The sequence below is a fragment of the Oryza brachyantha genome, chromosome 1 (genome assembly GCF_000231095.2).
Source record: "Oryza brachyantha chromosome 1, ObraRS2, whole genome shotgun sequence".
In the NCBI taxonomy this organism is placed as follows: Eukaryota; Viridiplantae; Streptophyta; class Magnoliopsida; order Poales; family Poaceae; genus Oryza; species Oryza brachyantha.
Genome location: NC_023163.2, coordinates 28,979,054 through 29,003,711, shown reverse-complemented (window position 1 = coordinate 29,003,711; position 24,658 = coordinate 28,979,054). Strand labels below are relative to the sequence as shown.

Genomic DNA, 24,658 nt, shown 5'->3' with positions numbered 1-24,658 from the left:
TTCATTAGCATTCATACGAATCTAGACAAGTCTTACATTGCCAAACGGAGGAGTATTACTTATTTGTGATTGTTCGCTCACACACAAAATAAATTAAATAGTTTTAGGCATATGAGTAATTTTTTAAAGTTTAATCTTGCACAATATCCTCATAGGGATTGTGCATCAGCACCGACTAAAAAAATTGATTTTTTTCTTTTCCTTATCCGATTCAAAAAAATATTATCTTTTTTTATCTCTTATTTTTCCTTCGAATGCTCGAGCCAAATAAACTGTCTTTTTCCTTTTCTTAGACGGTAGCAGCGCAGATTAAAAAAAAAAACCTAATTTTCCTCTTTCCTTGTCCGATTCCCAAAAATATTATTTTTTATGTACTATTTACTTTAACGGCTCGATAAAAAAACCATGAATTTTTTCCTTTCAATCCAAAAAATCATTATCTTCTTCTTTTGATTCCAAAAAATCCAAAAATTCACCTTTTTAATAAAAATTACGTTCTTTTTTATCTAAAAAACTGTCTTTTCTTTTCTATCTCTTATGAATTCATGTACACATGCAATCTTAGTTCTTCATATATTTCATATATATAGTTAAGATGTGCGCATCATATTAGATGAGGAGTAGTATGTATCTTCGTGTATACATACGTGTATGTACACACATATATATGTATATGTGCGTGTATATATATAAACACGTATATATGCATGTATACACACATGTCATGAGTGTTACATCTCGTAGAAACCAAATTTGAATTTTCATATTTATGGAGTGATATATCTCATATGGATCTATATTGTTATTTTTTTATATTTTATTGACTATTAAGAAACAAGTGGATATCTACCGAATGCTAAAAACTCTTTCCGTAGAAAGTATGTAACCCTTTATAAAGAGTTTTTACACTAAATATTTTAAAAATCATTAATAGTTAATGTTTTTAAAGCTTGACTCTACAGCTGTAACAACTAACGACAGGAATTATGGAACTGGTTAGAACTGGAGGGAGCAATTGCTGTCACTTTCAGTGCTTTTATACTATTTGGCGATCACAACTTCTGCTCCATCCGGTCATTTGTCGCTATGAATCTGGAGCGGTAGCAACAGATTGCATTAACACCCCCTGAAAAGGTAAACATTTCTGGTAGCTCACCTCAGGATATCTGTAGGCCTTGTTTAGTTACAAAAAGTTTCTCCAAAAACATCATATCGGATTTTTGGACATTTAAATGAAGCATTCAACATAGAAGAAATAAAAAACTAATTGCACAGTTATGGGAGAAATCTTAAGACGAATCTTTTGAGACTAATTAGTTCATAATTAGCCATAAGTGCTACAGTAACTAACATATGCTAATGACGGCTTAATTAGGCTCAAAAAAATTCGTCTCGTGGTTTCCAGCCGAGCTGTGAAATTCGTTTTTTCATTCACATCCGAAAAATCCTTCCGACATCCGGTTAAACGTTCGACGTGACCCAACCTCCAAGCTTACTTCCTTCATCTCAAAATATAAGTATTCTAGAACTTAAATTTTATACCACAATATAAATATTTTTACACTAGTTCTCATTATTTCAATTATTCCAATGAATCCAGAGTAAATCAAATGTTTATAAAAAGAATCTAATTAATTTAAAATTCAAAAATAACCACTAAAGTGGCTAAAAATAAATCATTTAACATATTAATCTATACTAAATAAACTATAAATGTTTATATTTTGGAACAGAGCCGGCAGTACCAGAGAAGAAGATATTTGCTGAGGTACCTAGCCCAGACCTTGTTCATGCGAATGGTTCCAACTTACAAGGCTTCAAGCAGCAACCGACTGACGAGCAGAGTATGGTCATTCCCGCTTGAAGGCACTGTACTGTACAGCAGCATAAGCAACCTGCATTGCAAGCCATTTATTTATGCCTGTGGCTGTGGGTCTTCGAAAGTGAAATGCCAGCGACCGACATGTCTCAGCCCGTGCATTTTCTGCAATGTTCATATCTCTTGAGACACCCTCACTGTACTGAGATGCCCTTCTTCTTGTGGACGTAAACTTGCGAAAAGCGTAGATAAGAAGCTAACCCAAGAACACTGAGAACAGCCAAGAGCCAGTAGAAGTAATCAAGATGTCCTTGGTTCAGATTGTCCGAGAACCAGCTATCTCCGGTCATACTGGTTACCTTGTCAATTGCATACACAAGGAAGCTGCTGATGAAGCTGCCAATCCCAAATATGCTCAAGTATAAAGCCAGGCCTAAACTTCGCAAACCATCTGGTACTTGGTCATAGAAGAACTCTTGCAGGCCAACCATTGTGAACATGTCAGCCAAACCAACCAGGATGAACTGAGGAACCACCCACCAGAAGCTCATAGGGATTGTGGCTTCATGATTGCCCACTAGGCCAAAATCTCTTGCTATCATGAGCCTTCTCGTCTCCACAAGGGCTGCAACAACCATCAGAATTACTGAGATAACCAGTCCAATCCCAATCCTTTGCAATGTTGTGATACCGTGAGGGTTCTTTGAGTACCTTCTTGTGAGTGGAACAAGGATTCGGTCGTATATAGGAACGGACACGACGACAGACACACTGATCAGGCTTTGTAGGGCAGCAGCTGGTATCTGTAGTTTACCTATCCATCTATCTAGTGTACTTGCTTGCTTAGTGAACAGTGTCATCCACTGGGCAAAAACAATTGCATAGATCAGACAGGTTGCCCCTATTGGGAACAATCTAAGCACCGCAACGGCTTCATCAGGAAAGCATGCCTTTTCTGCATCGTCCTGGTCTCCATTGGATGATGATGATGCTCGGGCACGGTGAGGATCATCTGATGACCTGCATGCCAGGGGAAGAAAGAGTAAATAAGGTTGTATAGTTTGCAGCGAATGGATTTCTGTGGCAAATTTCATTACATACTTTGAACACCATGATGTGCACCACCATCGGATCCTTGCTACAAGTGATTTTCCAACCTGGCCAAATATGTTTGTGTTACTTCTTAGAGGATAGAAGCGGTAAGTCTTGGTCCCAAGCCAGAAAACTGCAAGAGAAAAGGACATAACAATGCAAGGGATTCCAAATCCAAGCTGCCAACTTATGTTATCTTGAACATAATTCAAGATTGAAACAGTAATAACATTGCCACCATATGTCCCAAAATACCACCAATTGAAGAATGAGCTCCTTGAGGCACATTCTTCAGGGTCATTCTCATCAAATTGGTCAGCCCCAAATGCTTGGACACAAGGTTTGTGGCCACCTTGAGCAAATGCCACCATATACAGGGACAAGTAGAAGAAAGCCATATGAACATGAATGTCCATAGTGGAGGATGCATTAACAGTACTATCTGCATGATCTCTAGAATCTGCTGGTTGATGTTGTACAAGAACTGGTGATAGTGTGAACATGCCAAGTCCCTGGATGGTGGATAAAATTTGGTGAGAAATCTGCATACTAAAATAGTTCCAAGAAACTCAATTAACATTCTTTTTTAATTAAGCAGAACCAGTGTAACATCACTGTATCACAACGACGCATATATGTCGTGCCCAACTGCCCATATATAGTGGAGGAGAAAAAAGGTAAAAACTTTAACTGGATTATTGCCTGAACATCCTCTATGCTTCAGATCTAAAGTTCTAAACACACCAAACATTCATGCCAATATGGCTTATCCACTTATCCTTTACAGAGAAACTGTGGTGGTTGCAACCAGATCTTTTGGGGTTAACTAGGTTACCACAACTAGTTACTACCAAACTTCCAAAACTTTGCATATGTTCCTTTGCCAAATTTAGTCACTTCCAAACTCACAAAAGCAGAGTAGCATATGTTCAGCACTGTGACAGGTTTAGTGGAAGTTGAGCCTGTGTAGTGTACTATGGAGTAGTACATACCACGATGTAGAGTAGGGAGGCGCAGATGATGGTGCGGTAGCGGCCGAGCCAGGAGTCGGCGACGGCGGCGCCGAGCAGCGGGAGCAGCATCGCGACGCCGTTCCACGCGTTGATGGCCGCGGCGGCGGACGCCGTGGACTGCCCGAGCGGGCCGGTCAGGTAGGTGATGAGGTTCCCGGAGATGCCGGTGAAGGCGAACCGCTCCGAGATCTCCACCCCTGCGACGCCGACCAACGGCACGCGCGCGCGGATTAGTTCGATCGAGAGAGAGAGAGAGAGAGAGTGCGGTGAGCGCGCGGCGGTGCTTGCTCCGTTGACTCGCAGCCGCCGCCGCCGCCCTCGTTTCTCGGGGGCGCGTCGTGGAGGTACCGATGATGAGGAGGGCGGCGGGCCACCGGCCTGATGTGCGGCGGGAGGCCGGGCGGCCGAGGTGGTCCACCGCGGAAGCCGCCTGCGACAGCAGGAGGGGCTCCGCCGCCGCGTCCATGGCCGGCCCAGCTCGCTCGCTCTCTTGCTGCCCCGTTCGGAGAACTTTTATTTTCCCTCTTCTACTCTAACGCGCGCGCGCTGCACGGAAGGTAGTTGGCGTTTGCTACCGGTTCCGAAAATACTTTGCTAGAGCAGATTTCCCGATCTTAAGAGTCACTCATTATAGTTAAATTTTGTAATTTTACATAAAAAAAATATCCTTCAAAAGAGTGGCTATTTAACTTACCATGTTATTTGAATGACTAAACTTAGATCCTCAATTGCTAAATCTAGCAACTCATTTTCTCACCACAATTGCTATCCGTAGCTCCCACGTGGTTAGGCCCCTTGTCATCCTCCATTCGTTAGGATTTGGAAAGTGGGGATGAATAGTCTTTTGGAGATGCTCTTAGAATTTAAGTTGCCAAAACTAAAATGAATGACTAAATTTAGATTTGGAGAGTCAAAATTTAGTCATTCTCTTGGAGATTTTCTAAGAAGGTAACATGAGATACAATTAGTAGTCCAATAAAATATCATCTAGTATGCCCTTATTTACTTACCTTTTCTAGTGATGAAGAGATATGCTAACATTAATACTCAACATGTGCGACGATTGTGTATGGTCCTATTTACTTCCGTATCTATTTTTACTCCATCCATCCGTTCCATATTATAATACTTTTTAGATATGTCTACATTTATTCATGTATTTTGTATATATCTAGATTCATTAGCACACAAATGAATCTAGCCAGCTACGGAAAGTCTTATAATGCAGAATGGAGGTAATAGGTTTAAAATAGGCTGTGTTCATCCCCCTCTTAAGTTAACTTATATTTCTCGTTTTCCGCGCGTATGTTTTCCGAACCGCTAAGCGGTGTATTTTTTGCAAAAAAATTCTATAAAAAAGTTGTTTAAAAAATCATATTAATCTATTTTATATTTTTTAATAATTAATAATTAATTAATTATGTACTAATCTATTAGTACATTTTCCGTGCCGAGATAAGTTAACTTCCCCTAACCCAAACGAACGCGACCATAGTCATTTATTTTGGTATGGAATAAGTATCTCATAGTGGAAGTACATGAGACACAAGATTCATTATACTAACTATAAACTTCTAGTTTAATTTAATTTAACAAATGGATAACATACTGACTATTCATGACCTAAATTATAATGGTATATACACACACATATATCAAATAATGTAATTGTATCTAAAAACATCTATCATCTCCATTCCAAAATATAAACATTTATAGGATTTAATTTTGTGCCACGATATAAATATTTTTTTAATGCTTCATATGATTTCAATCATTCAATACATATAAAAGGAATTTACTCAATTAAAATTTTTAAAAATAACCACTGAAATGACTAAAAGGAAATATTTTGACATCTACTTAGTTTATGCTAAACAATCTGGACATGCTTATATATTGGAATGAGTGTAGTAATATTTATATATGAAATCTAATCTGATGTCCAAATGTATATAAGTTTTAGTTATATTTATAGAACAAACGGCTACGATTTGTGTACCAAATCCAATTCCACATATACAAAGTTGTGTAGGACAATCCACTAGTTTGGTTCCAGGTAGACAATAATAGGTCCAAATGTATAAACAGAGGTTTAAAAGGTGCCACAATATTCAATCTACAGGCTACTCCTATATTATACATCTTCACACATATGCAATGTACTATTTATATTTTGCATCATCGTAATACTATACGTCTTCATTTCAACCATTTTTAAGATTTACAAAATTGAGAAGAATCATGGCTCGCCTTTGTACCTGTAGACATACCGCTTGGCAACGTACAAGAACACGGCGACCTCAAGAGCGGCGACCGCGGCGAGGATCCCGTAGAAGTAGTCGAGGTGCGCGCGGTTGAGGTTGTCGGAGAACCAGCTCTCGCCTCCACCCCTCGTCGTCGCCCAGTCGATGCCCGACACGAGTACGCCGCTGGCGTAGCTCCCGACGCCCCGCACGCTGAGGGACATGGCGAGCCCGACGCTGCGCAGGCCGCCGGGCACCTGGTCGTAGAAGAACTCGTCGAGGCCGATGTCGCCGAACGCCCTGGCCAGGCCGACGAGGACGTACTGCGGCACCAGCCACAGGAGGCTCATCGGCACCGTGGCGTCCGGCCGGTCGAGCAGCCCGGCGTCGCGCGCGGCGCGGAGCCGCTTGGCCTCGGCGAGCGCCGACGCGACCATGGCGAGGCAGGATACGGCCATGCCGGCGCCGATGCGCTGGAGCGTGGTGATGCCCGCGGGGTGCCCCGTGAAGCGCCTCGCGAGCGGCACGAGGGCGCGGTCGTAGATCGGCAGCAAGGTGAGCATGGTGACGCTGACGGCCAACTGCAGAGCAGCCGGCGGCACGACGAAGCCCCCGCCACCGCGCGCACCGATGCGCCGGTCCATTGTGCTGCCCTGCTTTGTGAACAGAGTACTCTGCTGCGAGACGACGGTGGCGAACACTATGCTGGTCACCCAGATCGGAAGCAGCTTGACGACGAATCCATTGCCATCTTCTACCTCTACCTCTTCTTTCGCCAGAAGCCTGCACGATCAATATTAAACCTCCGCCATTGCTAGGGCTGTCACAGCACGAACTCAATTTGGCATTGGCGGGCTTGGTGCGCTCACCGTTCTGTGCAAATGGCCTCCTTCCGGGGAAACACCCTCGCCGTCCACGCACGGTACTTGTCGGCGAGCTGTGCAAGCAGGCCGCCGTCGACGGGTTGCTCGGCGCGGTACGCCGGCGTGCCGAGCAAGAAGACGGGGAGGTACACCGCCGTCATGGCCAAGCACGCGGCGAACCCAACGGTCCAGCTAACGCTGTCCTCGACGTAGCTGAGCACGGTGTTGGAGAGGGCGTAGCCGCAGGAATTGAAGAAGTGGTACCAGTTGAAGTAGGAGCTCCGGGAGGCGCGCGCGCTGGGGTCGCTCGGCGCGAACTGGTCGGCGCCGAAGGCTAGGGAGCACGGGTTGTGGAAGCCCTGCGCTAGCGCTAGCAGGTAAAGCGCGGCGTTGAAGAAGACGAGGCGGGCAGGAGACGGCGGCGGCGGCGACGAGCAGGCGGTGGTGGCGTCATGAAAGCTCACCGGGTGAGGGTCGGTTGCTTGCGTCAGCGATGAGATAGTCAGCGTTCCCAAGCTCTGTAGTATTTATTTTTTTATAAAATAGGCGTTAGGATTGGCACAGAAATCAAAACCAGCAACGTGATTTTTCACATTTTACCTATAATTTTTGATTATTTGTCTTATTTAATTTTTTTATTAATATTTTTGTTTTTATTAGGTGATTCATGTATATTACTTTGCGTGTGACTAATTTTTTTTTAATTTTCTAAAACTTTTTCAAATAGGACGGATGGGGGAGATCGAAGAATTAATTTTTTTTAAGACAGGAGGAGTATGTGCTAAAACATTTATGTTGCAGTTGGATATAAATCCAGCCCCACTTCTCTCCTCTTTCTCCAACTCACCCAAAATCATGTATGTCTAAATCATGTATGTCTCTTATATGCTCTTACTGTTTTTGTTAGAATCATTATTTGTTTTATTACTAAATAAACTTTAGATATGACTTATAACGTGTATATTTATATCAAAGTTTTGAATAAGATGAATGAGTCAATATCTAAAAGTTAACTGCATCTAATAAAAAAATGAAGAAAATATTTGCTTAAAAAGTTAGAATATTCTTTTTTTTTGCGAATCAGGTATCTAATTCTTAGAAAAGTTAGAATAGCATCCAACGGAGAAATTAACATAACTCACGCTGGATTGTTTTATCAGTTTATCCTCATATTATTTCTCAAATTTTTTTCATACTTTTCAAACTAATAAATGATATGTTATATCCTAAAAGTTTATATATAAGAGTTTATCGTCTCATAAATGTTTTATCATTCATACAAAAAAAAAAGACAGCCTCGGATCATCACACGAGGGATGCTAAGATGTTGGAGCTTACAGGTACAGAGCGAGGAGATCAGCAAACGCACTAACCAGCAGGTGGAGCACGGCGGCGGCCAAGATGGCCCGGTACCGCCCGAGCCGCGAGTCGGCGGCGAGCGCGCCGACGAGCGTCAGCACCAGCACGGTCCCGGCCCACGCGTTCGCGCCGGCGGCGGCGGCCGCCGTGGACATGCCCATCGGACCGGCCAGGTACATGACCAGGTTGCCCTGCACGCCGTTGAACCCGACGCGCTCCAGGAACCCGACGGCTACAACAGACGCAGCAACCAAAAATCAAGCCAAGAAGTAAAATTTTTGACACCGACCTGCGCACGACGTACGCCGCGCGCGAGAGGTCAGCGAGGTTACCGATGAGGAAGCGCGCGGCGCGCCAGCCGCCGCGCCGGCCGCCGGGTTTGTCGCCGTCGCCGTCGCCGTCGCCGGCGCCGGCGACGGCGACGGCGACGGCGGGCGGTGCAAGGAGGCCGGACTCCATCGCTGGCAGAGTACCTGAGATGGCACAAGCACAACTACTCCCCTGTCTGGCTGTCTCCCTTTATGCTTGATGACTTGATGTAGGCACAAGTTTGGATACTTTACGGCTGCTTTTGACAAAAAGCGATGCTCACTTGTAACTGAGATATTTTGGTGGATATTTGCGTCCGGCTACTGCTGTGCGGGCCTGCGGCGAGTCGCTTGTGACGTGATGGCCCGTGCTTATTTAACTGAGCAATTTTAGGTTTATAAGAAGGTAACAGAGGTACTAAATTTTTAATATAAAATTTAGTATGTTAGATATTAGAAGGTATTAAATTTTAAAATAAATTTTTAATACATTTCGATACTATGGACCGTAAAATTCCTCTATTTACTAATACTGACTAATGGCTAGACGTCGGGATCGGAAAAAATTCAGGATAATATAGAGTAAAGAGTGATATCACACAAAGAGATAAGGCCAATGATTACTCGTGTAAAATATCAAAAGAAGGTTAAATATAAAACATGAGGCTATTGTTTGGTAACATATTTACAGTCCAAAAATAATTTACGAATAAAACATTTATATATGTTTTTTTAGTGATCTAGAAGTCAAAACTGAAAAATAAATTTTAATAAAAACCCAAAATCAATTTAAATTTAAGGTTAAAAATTTAAATTTTAGCTTATAAGTTAAACAAAAGCGTAAAGATAGGGGCGCATGTGTCCCATGCAGAGAACTTATGAAATAAAAACAAAGGATCAAGGATATCTGTGGTGTTCAGTATATAGATATACAAAATTAATGTCTTCTGTGCCATTTGCAAACAGTTGTTTAAATTAGTAAATGAGGATGGTATATGGCATACACTGCTTAGAAGAGAATATATTGAGAATCAGATATTTACACAACTCGAGAAAAAGCTCGAGCATTCCTATTTTGGTTAGGTAATATGAAAGTTAAATATAAAGTTCTTAAAGTTGGACCTTTGGTATTAACGGTGGGAATAATATTTGAATTATGGGAGAATAGGTGGATTGGTAACGCTTCTTTTAAGAGCAGTTTCTTCTCTTTATAACATTACGCGTAAGAAGAATACTTCAGTTTGCTAATGTTTTGAATTTTTTTTTCATTGAATGCTTCTTTTAGAAGCGCTTTAGTGAATCAATTTTTTACGGGATCGGTCTCCTAACCTTGTCCAACGTAGGCTGTCATTGCGCACATTGTTGTTGCATCCTTATTCAAACGAGAAATTTTATGGTACTTCAGAAATTAATTAAAGGTACCCAAATTCTACAAAAGTATCTAGCGCAAAATATATGATACCTCTGGTATTTTCTTTTAAGGATCTTTTTACCATCATTGAAAAGTACATTTACGTACCAAAAATTTTAATGTAAAATTTCGATATCTTTAACGTAGATTGCACCACAGGGTACTGAATTTTAACACTAAGAAAATATGATATCTTATTTTTAAGGAAGTAAAAAAATCTTCTTTTAAAGGATGGCAATATACATATTATGATCACATTTGAGAAACGAGGCATGTGCCATTAAGATGAAAAATAATCCATGCCCCTTAGAGCATCCCCAACAGCTTATTCATCCCATCCTTCATCCTAGAAATAGAGGATGAATAGTAAAAGTTAAGCTCTAGCAGAATATCTATCATATCATCTATTTTCAGATGTCATCCATATTAGGAGAGAGAAACTCTATATTTAGATGTTCTCTCTACAATCCTCCAAATAGATATGGAGGATGACATATATAGATGATCTGCTAGAGTATAAAGAGATATGAAAGATAAAAGTGTTTTAGATGATCATCCAAATAAAAATATGGATGACCAAATTTAGATGAACTATTGGGGATGCTCTTGGTGGAGACATAAGGCTGGACCGCAATTCTTGGTGTAGACATAACCGTTTGCAAAATACAGGAACACCAGCACCTCTAAAGCACTAATCCCGACCAAGAAGCAGTAGAAGTAGTCGATGTGGGCACGGTTGAGGTTGTCGGAGAACCAGCTCTCCCCCCTGCTCCTCGTTGCCCAGTCGATCGCCGACACGAGCACGCTGCTCACGTAGCTCCCCGCGCCCATGATGCTCGTGCACGCCGCCAGCCCCACGCTGCGGAGCTCGCCGGGGACCTGGTCGTAGAAGAGCTCCTCGAGGCCCACGAGGGCGAGCATGTTGGCGACGCCGACCAGGGCGTACTGCGGCACCAGCCACCACACGCTCATGGGCACCGGGGCTCCCGGCCTGTCGACCAGGCCGGCGTCCCTGGCGGCGCGGAGCCGCGCGGCCTCGACCGGCGCCGCGACGGCCATGGCGAGGCACGCCGTCGCCATGCCGGCGCCGACGCGCTGCAGCGTCGTGATCCCCGAGGGCTGCCCGGTGACGCGCCTCGCGAGCGGCACGAGCGCGCGGTCGTAGACCGGGATGGTGGCCATGACGGCGACGCTGACGAAGCACTGCAGCGCCGCCGCCGGCACGACGAAGCCGAAGCCTGCGCCGCCCGTGCCGATGTCGATGCGTCGGTCCATGGTGCTTCCCTGCTTCGTGAAAAAGGTGGTCATCTGAGCTATGATGACCGCGTACACCACACTGGTCATCCATATCGGAAGCAGCTTAGCTACAATCCCCTTGTCAGCACCACGGCCACTCGGCGACGGCGTGAGTAAGCTGCACCGGTAGTCGATAGAACCATGTCAATGAAGAAATTGGCGTTTGCAACATGTCCAAAACTCCAAACCAAACGTGAAAGGGAACACACCTTGTCGTGTCGTCCATGGCGTCCCCGCGGCGCAACACAACGGCTGTCCACCCCTTCGCCGTCTCGGCGAACGTCCTGGCGCCGCGTCGCGGCTCCTCCGGGCGGTAGGTCCCCGTGCCGAGCAAGAAGACGGACAGGGACACGAGCATCACGGCCCAGCAGGCGCCGAACCCGACGGGCCAGCCGACGTTGTCCTGCACGTAGCTCATCCCGGCGGACGAGACGGCGTAGCCCCACGCCATGGAGAAGTGGAACCAGTTGAAGAAGGAGCTCCGGGACGCGACGCGCGCTGAGCTGCTCTCCGGGAACTGGTCGGCGCCGATGGCCTCCGCGCACGGCCCGTGGAAGCCCTGCGCTAGCGCCAGCAGGTACAGGCCGACATAGAAGAATGCCACGCGGCCGGCGGGTGCCGCCGGCGACGAGCACACGACGGCTGCATCGTCTTGGCAGGGCGCCGGCTGATCGTGGACGGGTGGTAGCATGGATGAGACTGTCAGCATCCCAAGGCCCTGTGCAATCATTTTAACCAGTGACGATCACTGAAAGTCTGAAATACTCAGAAAATATTACTTTTTTATCATAGAAAATATTACTATGATAAATTATGGAATTGGGATCCGGTGCAGCTACAAGAGCAGTACAATAGCAGACTATAAACCAGATATAAGCATATTTTAAAGAGATAAGAGTATATACAGAATGAAGGTTGGCTATTAATTTATACCGAGCTGCACATGTGCTCCACGACAAAATGTGTGTATGACATGTGAGACCATATATTGATGTTTTGGGTGTAATTATTGTATGAATTGGTTATTAGATTGACTATAGATGTTTCCCGTAAAAAAATTGATTATAGATAAATTGAAATAGTAGTTGGCTTGGCTATACTGTTGAACTTGCTCTGGAGAGCAACTTTGGCAGTTTGTAGCCCTTGATTGCCATTGAATTGATTGGATCAACGGCAGTGATTTGTTCGTACTGTTAAAAGTATTTCATCCCAATCTATACGACCCCTGATCCAAGAGTTTTTTTCCCATACTTAAAAAATATAACTTAAGAAATCATAATTTTTTATATAAAAATTTAGTATCTGAAGTTACCAAAATTTTACGCTAAAATCTTTAGTACGTCAAGATACTTATTAAAAATGATAAAAAAAACCCTGATCTAATTGTTGCTAGTATAACTGTTGAAGTTAAAGTCACACTGAAATTGGTGTAATCGCAGAGATACCATATATAATTTTGTGGTACAGAATTTAGTAACTCCTCATACCAAATTTAAACTAAGCAATGTGACGCCTTTCTGAATAATTAGATTTGAAGTTATAATGTTCTCGTAATCTTTTGCATGAAACCTGAACCCACCGTCACCACCATATCATGACGACGTCATGCTTTCCACCCGCGGTGTCGCACGAACACTGTGTGACACTGTGGCCAGCTTTGCGACACCAGTATATTTTTATACAAAGTGTGAAAAATAATATAATGATGAAAACGATTAGAAAAATAATTTATTTCTAATTGAGCTTTTTTTATAAAGATAGTACATTATCTAGTGCTAATTTTGATATATATAGATACTACAATATCTAAAGGTACTATTTCAACTATGACAAAATTGACATTTCGAATTTTATTCTATTTCTCAAGGACTTAGAATCACCAAGCTCACCGAACAATAACAATGTCGTATAGAGCAGCAGCGAGAGCGACGTCAATCCCATGAAGCGCGAAAGCCAGCAGCACGAAGGAAAGCGAAAACGCAAATATGTTACCGCTCAAAATAATTTAAATAAATCGTTTATATATTTATCAAGATTAAAAAAATAAACTTTAGTAAAAAATCTTTAAATTGGCTTTAAATTTAAAACTGAAAATTTAAATTTTAACTTACAAATATAATAAAAGTGAAAAGATCAGGGCGTAAAATTCAGAGAAGGCCGGCAGGTTAATTCACCAACCAGGAGATACAGAACGCCGGCGGTCACGACCGCCCGGTACCGGCCGATCCACGAGTCGGCGGCCATCGCGCCGAGCAGCGGCATCACATACGCCGTCCCTGCCCACGCGTTCACGCCGGCGGCCGCCGCCGCCGTCGACATGCCCAGCGGGCCGGTGAAGTACATGATCAGGTTGCCCTGCACGCCGTACAACCCGGTGCGCTCCAAGAACCCGACCGCTGCACTCGTAAGGTTCAATACGAAAACCCAAAACACAGCCAAACCGATTCTTGCGAGGGGATCTGATTCCTGAGCTCGAAAGGCTTACCGATGAGGAAGAGCGCCGCCGGCCACCCGCCGCGGCCGCCGGCGGGCTTGAGGCCGGTGGACGGCTCAGCCTGAGCCTGAGGCAGGCCGCCGATGGCGTATCGCTCGCGGGATTCCATTCCTCCTCCTCCCGTCGATGACGATGGCCAACCGCCAACTTGGGTTAATGATCTGGTGCCGTGTTTAAAAACGAGGCTTCAGCTAGTCACATGAATAACTAGTTGACTTGTTTAAGATTTAGTAGGACTTTCGGTTTCGTCTTTGTTTGTTCTTTTAAATGCCTCTTGTAATATTTTTCAAGAACAAGTATATGTTCGGCCCATCCGATGAATATGTCATCAGTTCACCAGCTGTCCATACTGATCACTGACCAGAGTATAATAATAATACAGTGAAACTACAACAAGAAGCTGAGAGGATTTTGTTACACTTGCAAGTCGGAAGCAATGAAGCTGCAACGTACAGCACAAAATCGGAGGTTACACGCAGATGCCATCGTCGTTGTCACCTCCCCTGTGGTCACCGTTGCACTCTGCATCGCCGGCGGCCTTCTTCTTGTAGGCGTACACCCGCGAGAGGAGCAAGAAGGCGACGAGCTCCACGGCGCAGAGGCCGGCGAGGAGCCAGTAGAAGTAGTCGAGGTGCGCGCGGTTGAGGTTGTTGGCGAACCAGCTGCCCCCGCGCCTCGCCGTCGCCCTGTCGATCACCGAGATGAGGAGGCTGCTGAGGAGGTGGCCGACGCCGAAGATGCTGAGGAACAGCGCGAGGCCGAGGCTGCGCGCGGCGTCGGGGACCTGGTCGTAGAAGAACTCCTGCAGGCCGACCATGGCGAACACGTCGGCGACGCCGATGAGCACGTACTGCGGGACCATCCACCACAGGGCCATCGGGAGCCGCGCCTTGGGGCTGTCCGCCAGGCCGGCGTCGGCGGCGACGCGGAGGCGCCTCGTCTCCACGAGGGCGGACAGGGTGACGGCGACGAGGGAGAGCGCGAGCCCGGCGCCCACCCTCTGCAGCATGGTGATGCCCGACGGCCTCCCCGTGTACCGCCGCGCCAGCGGCACGAAGAGGCGGTCGTACACCGGGATGAATGCCACGATGCTGACGCTGATGAACGTCTGCAGCGCCGCCGGCGGAACCTTGAAGCTCCGGCCGATCCGCCGGTCCAGCGTCGCCGCCTGCTTCGTGAAGAACGTCGACGTCTGGGAGAAGATGATGGCGTAGATTATGCACGACGCCCATATCGGGAGCAACCGGAACACGCTCTTCACCTCCTCGACGAGGTCGCCGCCGTCGCCGTCTCCATCTCTTTTGCCGCCGCTCGCCGGACTGCATCCACCGTCACATCAGTATATGAACAATTGCACAAGCACACAAGAAAAAATCGAAATGTTTAACTTCACCGTACTTGGTGCGACGGTTCGATCTCCAGCTCCTGATCAATGTCAGGAACGCCTTGCCGACGCGGGAGACGGGGCTGGCCGCCTTGGTGGTGTAGAACCTGTACGATCGCGTCCCGAGGAGGAACACGGTGAGGGAGACGACGATGACGATGCAGGGGATGCCGAAGCCGACGCCCCACCCGACGTTGTCCTGCACGTAGCTGGAGACCATGGTGGTGACGGCGGTGCCGGCGCACATGCCGAAGTACCACCAGTTGAAGAAGGAGCTCCGGGCGACGCACTCCTTGGGGTCCTTCTCGTCGAACTGGTCCGCCGCGAACGCCTGCGCGCACGGCTTGTGCGCGCCCTCGCCCAGGGCCACCATGTACAGCGCCACGTAGAAGACGGCGACGTGGCCGGAGCGGGACACCGGGAACGCCGACGACATCGACAGCGTCCCCATGCTCTGCGCAATCGATCGGAACACAATCAGATTCCAAGAACAACTCTCGAACGCACAACATGGTTGAGGAGGAAGGCTGCACCGACCAGGATAAATATGACGGAGGCGAGGACGATGGCGCGGTACCGGCCGAGCCACCCGTCGGCGACGCACGCCAGCGGCAGCGGCAGCATCTGGGAGACGCCCTTCCACGCGTCGATGGACGCGGCGGCGCCCGCCATCGGCTGCCCCAGCGGCCCGGTCAGGTACGTGATCAGGTTCGCCGCCACCCCCTTGTACGCGAACCTCTCCGCGATCTCCATGGCTGCACCAAGAAACAACATCATCGCACACGACGCCGCCGATCCATCTAATCGCCTCCGAATCACCGGAAAGAAAGATTGACTCAAAGGCTTACCCATGACGAAAGCCGACGACTTCCACCCGCCGGTGGAAGCACGGGAGGCGAGCCGGCCACGGTAATCGACGGCGCCGGCGACGGTGTCCGCCATGGCCGACTCCAGCAGGGGAGGCAGCAGCTTGCTCCGGTGATCGGCCATCGTGGTACAGGCGGGCAAGGGTTTTTATACGGATCGAAATCGACACGCGGGGCGGCTTAGGAAGATCTAATCACGCTGCCTAAACTCTCGATTACTGCTCATCACCTTCCCTGAAAACGCAAATTATCGCACAAAACCCCCCCTCTCGAGCGGCGAATCGGGCCTCCTCTTGCTAATCCACCCCAGGTTTACGGCAATGCAGTGCAGCCGCGCACGTGGGCGCGCACGCTCGCGCGCGTCGCGACGAGAGTAGCCATGCGCCGGCGCGCGTCCTATGGTGCATTTACGACGGGCTTGGGGGACGATGCGGGCCGGCGGATGATGGATGGACGGCTGAGATCTCGCGGCTTTGAAGAGGATAGTGTTATCTTTTTTTTGTTTTTACGTGGAAAAAGTCAAACAAAATAGTTACAAATGAAAAATAATTTATAAATAAAACGTGTATATATATATATAGGATCTAAAGAAAATATAAAAAATAAAATAAAATAACTAAAATTAATTTCGAATTTAAAATTAAAATGTTAAATTTTGGTTTACAGAGATAGACTTCCTTTCCGCGAATCGATACCGACGGCGACTAGACGATGAGATATTGAGATGAGATGAGCCGGTTACTGCTGCTGCTGCTACGATAAGAGAGGAACTTTTTGGAAAAGCAACGGGCATGGAACTGTTGGCAATCAGACCACGAAAATACGAAATAGGCCGTGCTGGGAAAGGTTGAGTAGCACGCATCGTTGGTATCTTCATCTCTACGAGTTTTGTTTTTGTGAAGCAGCCTTCGAAAGGTGCACGTAATTAGAAGAAATTTGACCCAGTTTCTCTGCTGCTGAAAATTGAAGTCGCCCTTATTTCCTTTTCTTCTCCTATAATCCACTAATTTATCCTTAATGTACTATCTCCGTCTATCACCAATTTTTATGAGTCCGAATCGTCACTCGTGGCTATCTTAAGAAAAACTAGTATCAAAAAAGCTTACAAATACACATTTAACTTTAAAAAAACATATAAAAAACTCATAGAATGCCACAGGTAATAACAAGAAACGACGCACTACATGTATCAAGGAAATCTAGAGCTACTTAGACCCGTCATTGGATATTGTCGTGAAGTTCACCATGTGATAAGCAACCCTAACTTCCTGTCATAGATCTTAGCCTCAATAGTTAAAGTCTAGATATGGAAAGGATTTTTTACACGACGCCTCCAAGGAGAACATAACGTGCAAGGTAGAAATACATGTGTGAAACACGGAGGCTAGGTTTTCACGGAATGATAGTTTAGTATTATGGTGATTTAGTTTCAAACTAATCATGAAATAAAACCACAATGGCGATAAATGGCAACAGACGTGGTGGCGGCGACACAATTTCTTCCCTGCTCCCACGTCCCTAGCATCTCACCGTCCAACCTCTCGCTTCATGCCGAGATGGCCAGCAAAATAGAAAGGCTAATTTATCGAATTTTCTCCCACAAAATAATATATAAATACTAATTTATCATTTTTTTAATTCTACATTCTAATCTATTTAAATGGATAGATAAATCAATTTGCATCATTCGACCATATATATTGATATTATATAGGTATATATTATCATTATATTGAATTGTTAAAGTTCTCTTGTACGGCTAAAGAAGGGAAGGTAGCTAGAGAGGCCAGCCGGCATAATCCATCTTTACAGATTTTTGGAGGCGACTCTTCCGTTAAACGGTGTAGGGAAGGAAAACCATTCATCACTGAGAGCCCCCAAAAGTGCAAAATTCCCAACTGCACAAGAGTATCGCATCACAATTCGCAGGCTAGACGTACGCCAACCTAATTTGTTATGCTCCATGTGTCAGGCACAGTTCCTTAAGGGTGTGTTTGGTTGTAAGGATGAGATGGGATGAGATAGAACCATCACATCCTAGTTAGTGTTTGGTTTATGGACCAGGTGGGTTGGGTTAGACCCAGTAAGAAATATTCCCTCAATATGCTGGGTGGGATGGTTCCACCAAAATGGTGGGACAGGGCGGGATTGGGGCAACCCGGGACAGGCTGGGATTGCGTCGGGGGTGGGGCGAGCTCGCCGCGCCGGGAAGGGGAGCTCGCTGTGGCCGCCGGGGAGAGGGGGTGAGCTCGCCGTGCCACGCCGGGAAGGGGAGCTCGCTGTGGCCGCCGGGGAGGGGGTGAGCTCGCCGTGCCGCGTCGGGAAGGGGAGCTCGCTGTGGCCGCCGGGGAGGGGGTGAGCTCGCCGTGCCGCGTCGGGAAGGGGAGCTCGCTGTGGCCGCCGGGGAGGGGGTGAGCTCGCCGTGCCGCGCCGAGAAGGGGAGCTCGCCGCGCCGGGGGAGGGGGAGCTTGCCGCGCCGGGAGGGAGGGAGCTCGCTGCGCCGGGGGAAGAGGGGAGCTCGTCGCGCCGAGGGGAGGGGGGAGCTTGCCGCGCCGCGCCACCGGGAGGGAGCTCGTCGCGCCGGGGGAAGAGGGGAGCTCATTGCGCCGGGGGGAGGGGGGAGCTTGCCGCGCCGCGTCACCGGGGGGGAGCTCGTCGCGCCGCGCCGGGAGGAGGGGGGAGCTCGCCGCGGCCGCTGGGAGGAGGGGGGACCTCGCCGCGGCCACCGGGAGGGAGGGAGCTCACCACGCCGCGTCGGGGGAGGGGGGAGCTCGCCGGGCCACCGGGGGGGGGGGGGAGCTCGCCGACCTTGCCGTGCCGGGGGGATGGGGGAGCTCGCCATGGCCGCTGGGAGGAGGGGAGCTCGTCGTGTCGGGAGGGGGAGAGCTCGCCGTGGCCGTTGGGAGGAGGGAGCTCGCCGCGCTGAGAGGGGGGAGCTCGCTGCGGCCACCGGGAGGGGGGGGAGCTCGCCGCGGCTACCGGGAGGGAGGGAGCTCGCCGCGCCGCGTTGGGGGAGGGAGGGAGGGAGGGGGAGCTCTCAATTGTTTGGTTCCATCCCTTATACCAAACAAGGAATGGGTTCACTTTATCCCATTCTATCCCTCCAACTAAATAAAAAGCAGGGTCTAATCTAACCCATCCCACCAACCAAACAGAAAAATAGAATCAACCCATTCTAGAAATCTAGGATGGAACCAACCCATCCCATCTAGTTTACGAACCAAACACATCGTAAATGTATACTTGCACAAGCACGGTGTAGAGTTACGTACACCATCGCTTTCTTTTATGCATTCTCATTTCTCCATGCATATCTGTAGAAGAAATGAAGAATCTAGCTCCTTTTATATGTGTGTAGGCTGGCTAGTTGAATGCAGACCGATCGATGCCACTGCCCACTATGCGCAGGCAGCACAGCAATAGCCTTATGGGTGTAGTTACAGAGTCAACTATCGAGTAGGAGTACAAAAGAGATTTTTTTTATTTTCTTATTACTAAAAGTTCTAGACAAATATTTTATAATTTAAACATTTTGACCATATCATCCTGCCCAGACAATACTATCACACTGATTAGTTGACGTGACGGCTCTTTTTACGATGCCAGGAGGGTTGGCGTGGTAAAAAAGTTTAAGATGATAAAAATATTTTTTATAGATATCCAGCGGACAGGAGGCCCCACGCTTGATCACCCCAAGCTCATAGCCACTATTCTAGAGCAGAAGATGTGCATACATCTCCTCCCACTATTCTGCCGCTCAGATGCGGAACCAGGCCTATGGCAGATAGGGCTTAAGTCCAAACCTGGTTTAAATTCTCACTGAAATTAGATGAATCTATCATATAAATCCTAAAAATGATTAAACACGTGGTAACCTAGCTCTAGGCTTGAGTGTTTCTAGTTTCGCCCCTGCTGCCATTCACGCGTCAAATTCTGAAATTCAACATCTCATCACAACTGCAGAAGGTAAGAACAGGGAAGCAGCAGGACCAAAAAAAAAAGCAATAATATGTTTTAGTCGTTGGCGCAGAAAGGGAATATCAGAATATGAAGATGCCAGGTTGCCAATATTCCAGCCGACCAAACAATTACTCCATCTGTCTCAGAAAAATTAAATTTATAGAGAGTAATCCCAAATCTGGATACAGTGCTGGTCCAAATTCGTTTGGTTTTTTTCATGGAATGGACGGATGAGATATCGATCAGCTTCACTACGCACCTGTGCCACTATGGTGCGTGGTTGGTTGAGGCTGCAGACCAAAAGCATCCGAAAATCGCATTTTGCACTGCAGCCAGTGAGGCCGAGAGGCCTAGCCAGGCCTCACGAGTCGCCATCAAAAGGCGGCAACGCGCTGAAAGTTCTGCTGCCGAAGCTGAAGGTGCAGAAGAGCACACCAAGCAGTGGCGGCACCCAAGTATACCCAACAATGGCAGGTCGTCGTTTGCAGCAAAGGGAATGAGAATCAGTGCACGCGATGACTAGCTTTAGATAGACAATTTCTCACCAGAAAGAAAGAAAAGCTTCGAATAGACATGCCAAATATAGACGCCCACAGGCCACAACCATCTTGGTACATGCACTCCATTCAATCGTTCACGCATCACGAAATGAAAGAAAATGGCGTCATCGGGGTAACATTCAGAAAACATAGCAATTTTTTTCAGTTGTCTACGGAAAATTTGTACGAGATGGTTGCATCTTTTCACATGGTTCATATATAAATTTTAGATCCCGTCAGAAAACTGTGAGACCAATTTTTGAGTCTAATTAATCCGTCATTAGTACATGTCCATTATTATAACACTTATGACTAATCATAGATTAATTAGACTAAAAATATTCATCTATATTGATGTTTTTGAAAAAAAAAATTTAGAAACTAAACGTGGCCTCAGTAAAAGATAATGGATAGTAGATGTTTTCACAAGAAACAGAGCTTTACAGATAGCTAAGTACTAGCTTAAATAATAAAGGTTTTATTCACTTTCTAGGATTAAAATAACCTGTACATACATTTCAAATCTCACAAGAACATGCACAAAAAAATTAGCTACGAGCTATGTAACCTCTACATGACAGCACAACCATCATGAGAAGCCCTCTTCTTGTACACATAAACGCGCGAAACGAAGACGAAGGCGACCAGCTCCACGGCGCAGAGGCCGGCGAGCAGCCAGTAGAAGTAGTCGAGGTGCGCGCGGTTGAGGTTGTTGGCGAACCAGCTCGCGCCGCTCTTCTTGGTGGCGCCGTCGATGGCGGAGATGATGAAGCTGCTGAAGAAGTGGCCCACCCCGAAGATGCTGAGGAAGAAGGCGAGCCCCAGGCTGCGCAGCGCGTCGGGGACCTGGTCGTAGAAGAACTCCTGCAGGCCGATCATGGCGAACACGTCGGAGAGCCCGAACAGGACGTACTGCGGCACCATCCACCACAGGCTCATCGGCAGCGCCGCCTTGGGCTGGTCCACCAGGCCGGCGTCCCTCGCGACGCCGAGCCGCCGGGCCTCCACGAGCGCCGCCACCACCATGGCCGCCAGCGCCAGCACGAGCCCCGTGCCGATCCGCTGCAGCATGGTGATCCCCGACGACAGGCGCGTGAACCGCCGCGCCACGGGCACGAAGAGACGGTCGTACACCGGGATGAAGGCGATGATGGTGATGCTGATGAACGTCTGCAGCGCCGCCGGCGGCACCTTGAAGCTCTCCCCGATCCGCCGGTCCAACGTCGCCGCCTGCTTCGTGAAGAACGTCGACGACTGGGAGAAGATCACCGCGTAGATGATGCACGTCGCCCAGATTGGGAACAACGGCAGCACGGCGCTCAGCTCCTCGCGGCGGTCGCCGTCGTCGTCGACGACGGCAAGAGCACTGTCGCGATCAAACAAACAAACAAACAAACCGTGAGCCGAGGATATCTCCAGAATCCTGCACACACCAACATAAACACAGCACCAAACGAGAAATCGAAGAGAACATACTCGTCTTTGGATCCTCTGATTAGCGAGACGAACGCCCTCGCGAGGCGAGCAAAGGGGCTCGACCGGGTGGAGGCGTAATACCGGTAGTTCCTCGTCCCGACCAAGAACATGACGAGGGCGAACACCATGACGAGGCAGGGGATGCCGAAGCCGAGGCCCCAGCCGATGTTGTCCTGGATGTAGCTGGACACCATGGTCGTCATGGCGGTGCCGGAGCACATGCCGAAGTACCACCAGTTGAAGAAGGAGCTCCTGGAGACGGACTCCTTGGGGTCGTTCTGGTCGAACTGGTCCGCGCCGAACGCCTGCGCGCACGGCTTGTGGCCGGCCTCGGCGAGCGCCACCAGGTACAGCGACACGTAGAAGATGGCCACCTGGGCGGTGGAGGGCGAGCAGGCGAGCGACTTGGAGGTGTAGCTGCAGCCGCCGCCGCCGCCGCCGTGGAAGGCCGGAAGCGCCGAGGAGAGGGTTAGCATTCCCATGCTCTGCAGCAGCAGCAGCAGCAGCAGCCCAATGTAAGTGACAAGTGTTCATAAATTGTTCCGAGCGCAGAATGAACTGCTTGTGATTTGTGAAATCTGAGACAATGATTTGGGATTTGTTTGGTCAAATTTGAGATGTTCATGTAATCAATTCGATTTATGAATCGGCCATGAGAAATTGACCTTGAACAAGAATTGCTTCAAAAGTTCGTATAAAAGATGCAATTTTGCCGTGACCCACAGAATCCACGAAAACCTCGGCCGGAGTGGGCACACTTTCCAAAACGTGCGGCCGCCGACGCCGACTGGCTCACTCCAAATGGATGGGGGATTTTTTTTGCAAAAAGCAGTGCACTTTCTCTCGGCGAAAAGGGGATGGGGATTGAGTGAGTGAGTGAGTGGGGGAACTGACCACGACGAAGAGGAGGGAGGCGAGCACGATGGTGCGGTACCGGCCGAGCCAGGCGTCGGCGACGCAGGCCACCAGCAGCGGCAGCATCGTCGCCACGCCGCTCCACAGGTTGATCGCCGCCGCGGCACCCGCCGTCGACTCCCCCAGCGGGCCGGTCAGGTAGCTGATCAGGTTCGCCGACACGCCGTGGTACGCGAACCTCTCCGCGATCTCCACCCCTTCACATCCAAAATTCCAAAAGGGGAGGAAATTTTATTCAATTTATCATCGCAGGTCACCACTCCAAAGACAGCACCAATCCACCATGACCGATTGACGAATCGGGAGGAGGGGGAGGGAGATTCGGGCGTACCGAGGACGAACATTGCGGCGGACCATCGGCCGGTGGAGGCGCGCGAGGCGGCGCGGCCGCGGAAGTCGACCGCTCCGGCGACGGCGCCCTCGGAATGGGGCAGGAGGAGCGCATCGGTGACGGTGTGGCTGGCCATCGTCGTTCGTCGCCGGCGGCGGCGGCGTTGCGTACAACCAATTAATTGCGTGCGTCTGATGGGGATCACTGGATCGGGGACGGGAACGCCAAGATATAGGGGGCCGATCCGTTCGCAGCGCACCACGGGACAAACAGCTACGCCGCGCCGGCGTTGCTCCGCTTTTTCATTTTTCACTAATAAAAATGACCACTTTTTCCAGCCAATTTGATCGCTTTACAACTTTAGCTAGTAGCCGCAGACAGCAGTAGAATGTTTGTTCCTACATTTTATGATGCTGCTCCATGTCAAATCCAGACGAGTTCAACTTAGGTGGCGTTTAGTTTGTAATTTTCTTTTAAAAAACATCACATCAAGTTTTCAGATATATATTTAAAGTATTAAACGTAGTCTAATTACAAAACAAATTTCAGATTCCGGTTGAATACCGTAGCACTTATGGCTAATCACTTTCTAATTAGGCTCAAAAGATTTGTCTCAAATTTCTTCCGTAACTGTGCAATTAGTTTTTTAGTTTATCTATGTTTAATACTTTATTTAGATGTCCAAAGATTTGATGTAATGTTTTTAGAAAAAAATTTTTGGAAAACTAAACAAGGCCTTATCCGGGGATGCAGGAGGATTAAAAAAGGTTTATAGAAAATTCATCGTCTCATCTTTCCAAAAATAAAATTTTGGTTATATACTATAGCAGTAATATTATCATTATATCGTTAAATAACTGCAAAACACAATTTATAGTTCTTTTTTTACCAGGAGATATCAAAATTTTGAAAAATTTGGTATCTCTGGCTACATAGTCAAGTACCATAAAATTGGTCACTATAAAAAATATAAAATCCGTATTTTTCATCTCTTATCAAACAAAAGAAGTCAAAACTAAGTGACGACGGATGTGATTTGCGTGCTGCGTAGGAGAACATGGCGATCATCCTAAAAGGATTCTGTGACTATAATATTACATTCTTTTCTCTTTTTCTTTCTCTTTTTTTTTTGGGTGAGGCGTAAGGTGAGAGGCGACCTGAACCTGACCTGGAGCTTTGTTGCGAGCCCGTTTGGCCGGTTGCGCGCGGCGGAATCGCGTAGGGCCGCCCGTATTGCCTCGGGATCTCTTGTGAAGTACTATCACAACACGTCGTATTTTTTTCTT

At 47.6% G+C, this 24,658-nt stretch overlaps 3 protein-coding genes across 4 annotated transcripts; all 3 read right to left on the bottom strand.

Moving 5' to 3' along the window:
* Window positions 1-1,662: 1,662 nt before the first annotated feature.
* On the bottom strand, window positions 1,663-6,263 carry LOC107303849 (protein NRT1/ PTR FAMILY 5.10-like). Of its 2 annotated transcripts, none has more exons than XM_040522221.1 (4): window positions 6,198-6,263; window positions 3,904-4,121; window positions 2,921-3,423; window positions 1,663-2,839 (listed from the first exon to the last, which is right to left on the bottom strand). In XM_040522221.1, the coding sequence occupies exons 2-4, from the start codon at window positions 3,991-3,993 to the stop codon at window positions 2,014-2,016; spliced, it is 1,419 nt and encodes a 472-aa protein (XP_040378155.1). In that variant the 5' UTR covers window positions 3,994-4,121; window positions 6,198-6,263; the 3' UTR covers window positions 1,663-2,013. The 2 variants fall into 2 exon arrangements, with proteins under 2 accessions (XP_040378155.1, XP_040378151.1); XM_040522217.1 differs by lacking the exon at window positions 6,198-6,263 and adding an exon at window positions 4,273-5,283.
* On the bottom strand, window positions 5,914-14,078 carry LOC102703833. Its single transcript, XM_040529921.1, has 9 exons — window positions 13,893-14,078; window positions 13,586-13,803; window positions 11,617-12,125; window positions 10,704-11,525; window positions 8,951-8,957; window positions 8,725-8,767; window positions 8,407-8,624; window positions 7,040-7,551; window positions 5,914-6,953 (listed from the first exon to the last, which is right to left on the bottom strand). Exons 1-9 carry the CDS (start codon window positions 14,008-14,010, stop codon window positions 6,167-6,169), a joined length of 3,234 nt encoding a protein of 1,077 aa, XP_040385855.1. The 5' UTR covers window positions 14,011-14,078; the 3' UTR covers window positions 5,914-6,166.
* Window positions 14,079-14,155: 77 nt separating this feature from the next.
* Window positions 14,156-23,740, bottom strand: LOC102709324. The gene is made up of 7 exons (XM_040529878.1): window positions 23,373-23,740; window positions 23,021-23,238; window positions 22,127-22,611; window positions 21,225-22,016; window positions 15,823-16,264; window positions 15,300-15,739; window positions 14,156-15,220 (listed from the first exon to the last, which is right to left on the bottom strand). The coding sequence occupies exons 1-7, from the start codon at window positions 23,506-23,508 to the stop codon at window positions 14,371-14,373; spliced, it is 3,363 nt and encodes a 1,120-aa protein (XP_040385812.1). The 5' UTR covers window positions 23,509-23,740; the 3' UTR covers window positions 14,156-14,370.
* Window positions 23,741-24,658: the final 918 nt, after the last annotated feature.

Coding starts and splice junctions, on each gene's coding strand:
- LOC107303849 (XM_040522217.1), bottom strand. CDS start 4,390: ATGGACGCGGCGGCGGAGCCCCTCCTGCTGTCGCAGGCGGCTTCCGCG. Junction 4,122..4,272: donor CGCCGCCCTCCTCATCATCG/GTACCTCCACGA, acceptor TCGGCGTCGCAG/GGGTGGAGATCTCGGAGCGG. Junction 3,424..3,903: donor CCTCCCTACTCTACATCGTG/GTATGTACTACT, acceptor TCCACCATCCAG/GGACTTGGCATGTTCACACT.
- LOC102703833 (XM_040529921.1), bottom strand. CDS start 14,010: ATGGAATCCCGCGAGCGATACGCCATCGGCGGCCTGCCTCAGGCTCAG. Junction 11,526..11,616: donor GCCATGGACGACACGACAAG/GTGTGTTCCCTT, acceptor CTACCGGTGCAG/CTTACTCACGCCGTCGCCGA. Junction 8,625..8,724: donor CGCCGCGCGCTTCCTCATCG/GTAACCTCGCTG, acceptor CGTCTGTTGTAG/CCGTCGGGTTCCTGGAGCGC.
- LOC102709324 (XM_040529878.1), bottom strand. CDS start 23,508: ATGGCCAGCCACACCGTCACCGATGCGCTCCTCCTGCCCCATTCCGAG. Junction 22,612..23,020: donor CCTCCCTCCTCTTCGTCGTG/GTCAGTTCCCCC, acceptor CTGCTGCTGCAG/AGCATGGGAATGCTAACCCT. Junction 22,017..22,126: donor ATCAGAGGATCCAAAGACGA/GTATGTTCTCTT, acceptor TGATCGCGACAG/TGCTCTTGCCGTCGTCGACG.